At 49.8% G+C, this 10,431-nt stretch overlaps 1 protein-coding gene across 2 annotated transcripts; it reads right to left on the bottom strand.

Moving 5' to 3' along the window:
- Positions 1–440: 440 nt before the first annotated feature.
- clta (clathrin, light chain A) lies at positions 441–10,431 on the bottom strand. Of its 2 annotated transcripts, XM_080520255.1 has the most exons (6): positions 10,140–10,431; positions 9,564–9,592; positions 7,614–7,731; positions 6,674–6,785; positions 5,276–5,329; positions 441–976 (listed from the first exon to the last, which is right to left on the bottom strand). In XM_080520255.1, exons 1-6 carry the CDS (start codon positions 10,315–10,317, stop codon positions 766–768), a joined length of 702 nt encoding a protein of 233 aa, XP_080376381.1. In that variant the 5' UTR covers positions 10,318–10,431; the 3' UTR covers positions 441–765. The 2 variants fall into 2 exon arrangements, with proteins under 2 accessions (XP_080376381.1, XP_080376382.1); XM_080520256.1 differs by lacking the exon at positions 5,276–5,329 and having other exon boundaries at positions 446–976.

The raw sequence follows: 10,431 nt of genomic DNA, 5'->3' as shown, positions 1-10,431 counted from the left end.
TTTACATAAGAAGCCACTCGACAAAAAGGGAAACAAAGGAAGCTACTGATCTGCATCAACGTCGTAGAACGAGAACACCACAAACCCCCGTTGAGCCGACGTGACATTTGTAGTTAATCTCATAATCCGACACGCTCAACGTTCCGTTTGTCGAGTCGCGACGGTGAAAAGACGACAACACAACTTCACACCTTCTCTTGTTTTACTGAAGTCAAGTGGACAATGAACACGGTCAAGCAGCAGGCAGCTCCTTTCCAACTCGAGTTCTAAACCCAGTGACAAATGTTTCATATACTGTATATATATAGCTTTCTATATATGTACACAGGTACACGCATAGAGTACATGCTCGCGCTGTGGAAGTCCGGTACAAAGACGAGGGGAGAGGCTTTCAAAACAAAATGCATAGATTGGAAAGTGTGAACACATTTAATATGCCACAAACACTCGACACACAAACAAAGTTACACTGGATGTGGAGTTTTTGGTCCTTAAAAAAAAAAAAAAAAAAAAAAAACGACAACAAAACAACCAAGTGACCGTGAGGACCGTCGCCACGGGAAACGAACCACGGAATGTGGAACACGGGGAATGTTTGAGAATCAGCACTTCCCTTCTAGTGGCCGACAGTCTGGTCTGGGGGGAGGGGGGGGGGGGGGGGGGGGGGGGGGGGGGTGATCATTAGAAGACAAATGGGAGGAAACCAGAAGGTTGGGCTGGTTGGCGGAAGGAGGGATGATATGGAGGAGAGCTGCTGTCGGGGGCCTAGCGGGGCCTAGCGGACCAGCGGGGCCTAGCGGACCCTAGCGGACCAGCGGGGGCCTGCTTCAGGGAGATGAGGACGGAGCGCATGCGGGACACGTCCTTGGCCTGCTTGCTGGACTTGGGGTTGAAGTCGCAGAGCCGAGCGACGCGCTCCCACTCGGTTCCCGGGTTGTTCTCATCCAGGTCGGAGATCATGGCCTCCTCAGCCGCCCTGCAGGAGGAGGAGGAGGAGGTGAAGAAGGAGGAAGAGGAGGAGGTGAGAGGGGGAAGTGGTCCAACATGTGAAAACACCCGTCGCCATGAGGAAGTCCTCTGCCGACCAACAAACTGACGACCCAGCGAGTCGTTCAGACTCTGGTCTGGAAGGAGTCGGTCGGTTTGTTGGTGTTTCAGTCGGTCGGTTGTTGGGTTTCAGTCGGTCGGGTTTCAGTCAGTCTTGTGGTGTTTCAGTTGGTCGGTTGTTGGGTTTCAGTCGGTCGGTTGTTGGGTTTCAGTCGGTCGGGTTTCAGTCAGTCTTGTGGTGTTTCAGTTGGTCGGTTGTTGGGTTTCAGTCGGTCTTGTGGTGTTTCAGTCGGTCTTGTGGAGTTTCAGTCAGTCAGTCGGTCAGGTTTCAGTCGGTCGGTTGTGGAGTTTCAGTCAGTCAGTCGGTCAGGTTTCAGTCGGTCGGTTGTGGAGTTTCAGTCGGTCAGGTTTCAGTCGGTCGGTTGTTGGGTTTCAGTCGGTCGGTTGTGGAGTTTCAGTCAGTCAGGTTTCAGTCGGTCGGTTGTGGAGTTTCAGTCAGTCAGGTTTCAGTCGGTCGGTTTGTGGAGTTTCAGTCGGTCAGGTTTCAGTCGGTCGGTTGTTGGGTTTCAGTCGGTCGGTTGTGGAGTTTCAGTCAGTCAGGTTTCAGTCGGTCGGTTGTGGAGTTTCAGTCGGTCAGGTTTCAGTCGGTCGGTTGTTGGGTTTCAGTCGGTCGGTTGTGGAGTTTCAGTCAGTCAGGTTTCAGTCGGTCGGTTGTGGAGTTTCAGTCGGTCAGGTTTCAGTCGGTCGGTTGTTGGGTTTCAGTCGAACTTGTGGTGTTTCAGTCGGTCAGGTTTCAGTCGGTCTTGTGGAGTTTCAGTCAGTCAGTCGGTCTGGTTTCAGTCGGTCTGGTTTCAGTCGGTTGGTCGTCGGGTTTCAGTCCAACAACCGGCTCTTCATGTAATTCGGGGTAATTTGGCGTCGCTGGACTTCGTGGCTTCGGCAGAGTTTCCCTCAAGGCGAACGTCCAACAATGAAACAGGTCTAACCAGCGTCTTTAGCGTCGCCGTGACGACGACTGAACGAGTCACTTCACTGTTTCTGACCGACAGACACACTGACCGTCGACTGACGAGACAAACGGGCTCAACAGAGAAGACATGGAGGTCAAGAAGCCTCCTGGTTGGTTAAACAAGCCGTTGTTACTTCTCAACATTGTGACGAGTTGCATCACTTTTTTTTTTTTTTTTTTTAACCAAACAAAAGAACCAGAAGCACAAAGCAGCTTCAAACAAAGCCTCATATCATGTGTCCATATTCTGGTAAAAAAAGAAGTGTTTTTTTTTTTTTTTTTTTTTAAACCATCGAGACAAAAAATTTAATAAAAAGTAGACACTAAAACTTACAACCAAAACACAAGAAACTAAAGTTAATAAAATAGACGAGTGTCACTGTCAAACACAAATTATGTAACTAACAGTCTGGAGGCAATAAAGGAAGTTAACACCCCCCCCCCCCCCCCCCCCCGCAGTTATTTCTAACACACACACACACACACACACACACACACACACACACACACACACACACACACACACACACACACACACACACACACACACACACACACACACACACACACACACACACACACACACACACACACACACACACACACACACACACACACAGAGGTTAGGTTGTGGGGTTTCATGTTGTTACTTAACTGGTCCAGACGGTAGCAAGGATGGTTAATGTGTGTGCTTTAGGGTGCCGAGGGAAGAAAACAGGGAGAAACAGATTTATAAGTCAGAGTTTAGAAGAGGGGGAGAGGGAGGGAGGGAGGGAGGGGGAGAGGGAGGGAGGGAGGGAACCAAACAGGAAACAGAGAACGAGCTCGATGCAGGTGATGGAAGCCGACATGCAGAAGCAACAGTTTTTCTCTCCTTTGGGTTTGTGACGTTCCTCAAACACTCAGAAAGTAGTTTCACGTTTCACTCAATCTGCAGTTTTTCCCTCCGTGTCTAGAAAAGGGTTGAAGGAGGCGACAGAAGGAGTGTTTGATCGGTCGGTCCAGGAAACGGTTCCTGCTTGTGAGCAAACACACGTCCAGAAAACTCCCGCGTTTCCTATCAATCATTCCAGATCTGCTCATCATGCAGCCAAACCTCACTTCCTCCAGGACGCCAGGCCTCCTCTCCTCCTCCTCCTCCTCCTCCTCCTGCATCAACCTCACTGAGGCAGAAAGAAGAAGGGAGGAGGAGGAGAAGTGTCCTCTGGCCCACGCCTCCAGAGAACAATGGAAACATGAGCTCATGGACTCGTTGGTCAATAGAGGATTAGAATGAGGAGCTCCACTGTCCTGAACCTGATCTGATCAGAGGAACAGTCGAGATCCCGTCACCAACAACCAAAGGCTGCAGAGCCGCAGGTGCTAATGGTTAGAACAGCAGGTGACGTGGGAGAACAGCAGAGAACAGAGAACAGCGGAGAACAGCAGAGAACAGCAGGTGACGTGGGAGAACAGAGAACAGCAGGTGACATGGGAGAACAGAGAACAGCAGAGAACAGCAGGTGACGTGGGAGAACAGAGAACAGCAGAGAACAGCAGGTGACGTGGGAGAACAGCACAGAACAGAGAACAGCGGAGAACAGCAGGTGACGTGGGAGAACAGAGAACAGGTGACGTGGGAGAACAGAGAACAGCAGAGAACAGCAGGTGACGTGGGAGAACAGAGAACAGCAGGTGACGTGGGAGAACAGCAGAGAACAGAGAACAGCGGAGAACAGCAGAGAACAGCAGGTGACGTGGGAGAACAGAGAACAGCAGAGAACAGCAGGTGACGTGGGAGAACAGAGAACAGCAGGTGACGTGGGAGAACAGAGAACAGCAGAGAACAGCAGGTGACGTGGGAGAACAGAGAACAGCAGGTGACGTGGGAGAACAGAGAACAGCAGAGAACAGCAGGTGACGTGGGAGAACAGCAGAGAACAGAGAACAGCGGAGAACAGCAGGTGACGTGGGAGAACAGAGAACAACAGGTGACGTGGGAGAACAGAGAACAGCAGAGAACAGCAGGTGACGTGGGAGAACAGAGAACAGCAGGTGACGTGGGAGAACAGAGAACAGCAGAGAACAGCAGGTGACGTGGGAGAACAGCAGAGAACAGCAGGTGACGTGGGAGAACAGCAGAGAACAGCAGGTGACGTGGGAGAACAGCAGAGAACAGCAGGTGACGTGGGAGAACAGAGAACAGCAGGTGACGTGGGAGAACAGAGAACAGCAGGTGACGTGGGAGAACAGAGAACAGCAGAGAACAGCAGGTGACATGGGAGAACAGAGAACAGCAGAGAACAGTAGAGAACAGCAGGTGACGTGGGAGAACAGAGAACAGTAGAGAACAGCAGAGAACAGCAGGTGACGTGGGAGAACAGAGAACAGCAGGTGACATGGGAGAACAGAGAACAGCAGAGAACAGTAGAGAACAGCAGGTGACGTGGGAGAACAGAGAACAGCGGAGAACAGAGAACAGCGGAGCAGAGCAGTCACTGATCCTGCTGCAAAACCACACGGGATCAGTGTTGTTGTTCCATACTGTGTGTGTGTGTGTGTGTGTGCGTGTGTGTGTGTGTGTGTGTGTGTGCGCACCTGGGACTGGGTGTGTCCCGTGTGCAGAACAGAACAGCCACCATGTTCTCCTGTTACACCCGGAGCTTCAACACCTGTTCAACTCCTCCCAACTTCATTCTCATGTGGAAATATTAATAATTAAAAAAAATTAAAACTCGCAGTAGAAATGTTCAACTGCTTAAAAACAATATTTCTCCCGGTGAAAGCGAACGACTCCAATGTGCGTCGTCTCTTTTAACGTCGACTCTTGTAAGTTTTGGGAGCGACGTTGAGGAAAACACCGGTTCGCTGCAGTTAAATCAAAGTCCCATTATCTCCATGATGTTTGACTTCACTGCGTGAGAGCAGAGAAGGTGTGACATCATCGGACTCCAGGGAGAGAGAAATCTAAACCAGCGTCATGGAAGGGATGAATCTGGTTTCTACGGCAACACGTGTCTCACTGCATGCAGTTTTCTTAAAGAGACAGAACGACTCAGGACGTGCAGACGGAGCATTGAGGGTCTGACAGCAGGAGGAACAAACCCCGAGGGGAGGGAGGGGACGGCTGAACTCACTAACACAAAAGGAGGATGAGAAAATAATAATAATAATAATAATAATAATAATAATAAACAACAACAATGGCAAAGAGGGAGGATGTTAGTCGGAGAGACATACACATAACCAATGAGCTCAGAGAAGGGCTGCTTGTAGAAGTCCTCGTCCAGAACCCTGGACAGACGTCCGGCCAGGAGAGAGAGAGGGAGGGAGGGAGGGAGAGAGAGAGAGAGAGAGAGAGAGAGCAGTGGGAAGGAGAGGAGGATGAAGAGACAACAGAGTTATCGAGGAACAGTAAAACGTACAAGGGCAAATAATCCACGGCTTCAGATCGTTGAAAAGACAAACCCTAACCTGCGTCAAGACCTTGATAACCTGACACACCTTGAAATAACCTCATCGTCATCGTCATCATCGTCATCGTCATCGTCATCACGGTGGAGGAACCTTAATTATGTCCCTGTGTGATTTTTACTGGCAATTTCTAGTTTGGTGTGTTTAATGAAAAAGTCCATGTGGATCTGCTTCCTTCAACTTCACGCTTCTTTTCCGGCTCCAAGTTCAGACGTGTTGTTAAAGTGCAGGTGGATCTTCATCGTCACACCGAGGAGAACTTCACAATAAAGCTTTGCAGCTGAACATTCTGTCATAGTTCATCGTTAAAGAGCCAAATGGTGTTAAATTCAGTGAAAGGAGAGTTTGATGTGTACAGGAGGAGAACAGGTCTCACTCCTCAACAGAACCAGAGCAAACAGGAAAAACACGTCTTGTTTGTGTTTCGGCCTCCAGTTTCTGCTGGAGGCGAAATAAAAGAAGCTCATTTTCACAACAACGACTGAAAGGGAAGGAATTTAAACGACAAGAAGAATGTTTGAGAGACGAACCGGTTCATTTGTTTCTGGGGGCTCGTTCTGGAGGTACTGCAGTATTTCAGATTAACTGCAGTATTTGTGTCACTGCAGTATTTGTGTTACTGCAGTATGTGTGTACACAAGCCTGCATTCAGAAATAAAGTTGTTTAAATGGAGATTCAGAGAAATTCAGTGATTTTATAGCTTAAGAGTAAAAGGTGAGATCAGGTCGTCACACAGAGACGATCTAGAACCATAGTTCTATATTTCTATCTACTACAGCTCTATATTTCTATCTACCTACACTCATCTAGACGCTGCAGACCAACATAACGGGTCAAAAACGAGCAAACAACACTGATCTGTGCCGACGTGAAGCTCTGAAGCTGGAACAGGAAGCAGTTTGATCGAAGGATGAAGGTTAGAAACACTGAATGGTTGATGAATCATCAGCTTTGTGTTTTACACCACAAACCTCCAGCTGGAGGACGAGGCCGGTGTCAAATGACAGGCTGGAGCGCTGCAGCACAGTTAAAGTGGTTCCGTCACCGCTGCCACTGAAAAAGCCGACGTGAGAACCTGGGAGCCGGTACCTGGGAACCGGTTCCTGGGAACCTGGGAACCGGTTCCTGGGAACCGGTTCCCCGTCGGTCCTCAACCACTGTACCTGTTGTTGGTTTTGGTTTTTTCCAGCTGCTCGTTCTGCCGGGCGTTCCACTCCTCCAGCTCCACCTTCGCCTTGTCCTTCCACTCTGACTCCTGCTGGCGAGAGTTGGCATCTGCAGAGGGAGGAGACAGGAGGAGGAGAAGGAGGAGGAGACGGGAGGACGAGGAGACAGGAGGAGACGGAAGGAGGAGGAGACAGGAGACGACAGAAGGAGACAGGAGGAGGAGACGGAAGAAGACAGGAGGAGACAGGAGGAGGAGGCGGAAGAAGACAGGAGGAGACAGGGAGGAGGAGGCGGAAGAAGACAGGAGGAGACAGAAGGAGGAGGAGGAGACAGGAGGAGGAGACGGAAGAAGACAGGAGGCGACAGAAGGAGGAGGAGGAGACAGGAGGAGGAGACGGAAGAAGACAGGAGGCGACAGGAGACAGGAGGCGACAGAAGGAGGAGGAGACAGGAGGAGGAGACAGGAGACAGGAGGCGACAGAAGAAGACAGGAGGAGACAGAAGGAGGAGGAGGAGACAGGAGGAGGAGACGGAAGAAGACAGGAGGCGACAGAAGGAGGAGGAGACAGGAGACAGGAGGCGACAGAAGAAGACAGGAGGAGACAGAAGGAGGAGGAGGAGACAGGAGGAGGAGACGACAGGAGGAGGAGACAGGAGACAAAAGTCATTGACGGAGCCTCTGAAGCCCTAAAACAAAACCACTAAAAACACTTTTAAGAAGCAGAAAAGTTTCTTCAACAGACAAAATGATGGAAAGACGAAGAGAAAGAAGTTCTGTTTGTTTAACAACAATGATTTCATGACCTTTGTGGTCGACTCCGTCAGGGTGGAGCTCCCAGCTGGTGGTGGTGTGTGGTGGTGGTATAGTGATGTATGGTGGTGTAGTGTGTTGGTGGTGCTCAGCAGGTGGTGGTGATGGAGGTGCTCCATACTGACCCAGCAGCTCCAGCCGGTCCTGCTGCTCCTCCCTCCACTTACGGAGGCTCTCTGGTTCGGCCTGCAGCCGGTCGGCGGTAGAAATGGCGGCGTAGGCGTCCGAAGGCCCGTTGGTCTCCTGACGGAGAGACGGAGTCGACATGCAGCCTCACACAACCAGCTCACTTTGCAAAACAAAACCTTCCTCCTGACTTATTCTTTCCTTTCTGTGAAAAGGACATTGAAGAGCAGCTCCTGTGTGCAGTTTTTAAAAGAGTTTCTTACCGTCGCTAAGAAATCCTGACGAAGCGGAAAGCAGAATGTTGCAACGGCAGCAGAGGAAAAGGAAGTGAACTTCTGATCTGATCTGAGTAACTGGAGTCACTCTGCTACACCGTAAAAACTATTCACCTCAACTTTGACGACAGTGTTTTACGCCAACGCTGGGAATTAAATGGCCAAACCGGCCTGATCACACCCGTTTGTAAAGCGCTTCTAAAAACACTTTACATTCTAGTTGATCATAAGTAAAACAGCCGTTGATTTAATTCCCCTGAACGTCTTGTAGTTATAAGTTAATATCCTGGGGGCCAACAGAAACAATCTCATCTACCGGTTGCTAAGCAACGGCATTTCGTTGCCAGTTCCTCACTGTGTGATGTGCTGCAATGACAATAAAGAAAGTCCAAGTCCATAAAAACCACATGACTATGACGTGATCCTGAGTTTGAAACGGGACCTTCTGTCAATGAATGAAGTAGTGAGGAGTAATCAGATTACTCTCGTTCCGTCGGGACTCACGATCAGGAAGCTCCAAGTTCGTTCCTCTAGAAACACCTCAAAGTCGTTTTCAAACCATCAATAGAAGCAATGCATCGTTTACTCGTTGGTGTACAGCAGCGCTGCTCAATACGTCGATCGCAATCTACCAGTCGACGCAAAACTAGTAATCACATGACATTAGAAAAAAAAAAAATAGACGCTGGTGGTAATGAAACTAATTTACCTTTCCGAATTACGAGTACAATCGAACGCAGTGTCAGATGACGGATGAATGTTTCTGACCTTCAGGTCGACGCACACGCGCAAACGACGACGCCAAGTGTGGCGAAGCTAACAAGCTAGTTAAGCGAGTTACCGCTAATTTGAAGGCCCCCCCCCAAAAACGAGTGGGGGAGCCGGACCAAGTGAGAAGACGAAGACGAGTCGCTTTCATGAGGAATGGGAGGTGGACTTGTTTTTCACGATGTCATTTCCGAAGTGCGTTTGTCTCGTCTGCCAGTCGACCGTCTCAATACCAAAGAAGAGTAATCAGAGTAAACTCGGGTAATTACAAAGAATGTTCATAGTTAATTATGTCGTGTTGCACAATATCGGCTCGTGCGGTTTTGCAAGGTACATCGTTATACATTGTACATATAAAGAATCCTCCATATATTTGAAAATAAATATATTTTTTGCATTTTTGAAGTGGGTGGATCATTTTGACTTGGTCGTTTTATAAAGTAGCTCGCAGGCTGAAACAGTGTGCCCCCCCCCCCCCCCCCGATGTACATGATCAGAGAACATTTGGCGCAAAATAACCTTCCTTATATGATATTTTAGATGCAAGTCTTCCCAGTAGTTCTCCGTTGAAACGAACGCGATTTCGCTGGAACCTGGAAGTGCGTTTCCAACGGAAGTGTGGGACAGAAGTGAAAGTGGGCGGGGGGCGGAATAAGGTGAATTGGTTGGTTTTTAACCGACGCCTCCCCAGATCCCAGGAAACCTCGGCCGTCGTCCTGCAACTGAGCTTTTACGTTTGACGTTTTAAGGACGGTTCTCCCATCCTTTCGCCTGGAATCACGTGGTTTGAGGAGCCTTAAGAAGCCGTCAGGATGAGAGGACAGCCATTCAACCGGGCAAACAAAACACGTGTCCATGGAGCGTAAATCCATGAGGATTAAACCCAAGTGGAGGAGATAACGTTACCCCGTGGAGCTCTCCATTGACGGCGCCGTCTGGAAAAACAAACAAACAAACAAAACATTTGAAAGAGCTGTTGGGAATCAAATAGACAGTCATTTATTCACTCGTTCATGCATTTTGCTTGCAAGGAAACAAAGAGACGTTTCATAATCTGCCATGTCAGCAAGACTTGGGTCACAGATTGCAAAAGTGTGGAAAAGTGGAAGCAGCTTGTTGGTCAATTTGTTATTAATCTGCCACATCTTCTCTCCAGCAGCTTGAATGAAACACTGGGTGGCGACGACACATTCATTCATTCATTCATTCAATGAGCTTCAGGAAAGAATCAAAATTAAAACCGATAAAGTTCGATATTTCCACGTTTTGGCCAGAAAGTACCAATACAAACCAACCGAAGGCCGCCGGCTAGCCTGTTAGCAAGCTGTGCTATAGCTAATGCTAATGCTAATGCAGCAGCAAAGTAACGGTCACACGCACGCACGCGCGCGCGCGAAAACATACACACGCAGGCGCGCGCGCACACACACACACACACACACACACACACACACGCGCGCACACGCACGCACACACACACACCGCTGGAGTCGTGCAGGGACGACGGGACGTCTCCACCGTCCAGGATGCTGAAGCCCTCGTCGTTCTCGATGCCCGCTATCTCGCTCTCCTGCTGGGCCAGAAAGGCGGCGGCGGGGTCCTCCTCCGAGCCGACGCCGTTCCCAGCGGCGGGCGCGTTCAGCATGTCAAAGTCGTCCATGTTTCGTGAGCTTCCGCGGAGGAGGGGGAGGTGGTGGGGAGATGAGCGTGACGGTCGTCCGGGCTGCAGGTGGAGGAGCTCGGCCAAACGGCTGGGGCTCGACGCGGGATGAAG

This window comes from Blennius ocellaris (genome assembly GCF_963422515.1).
Source record: "Blennius ocellaris genome assembly, chromosome: 3".
NCBI classification, from domain to species: domain Eukaryota; kingdom Metazoa; phylum Chordata; class Actinopteri; order Blenniiformes; family Blenniidae; genus Blennius; species Blennius ocellaris.
This window is presented reverse-complemented; position numbering and strand designations above follow the sequence as displayed.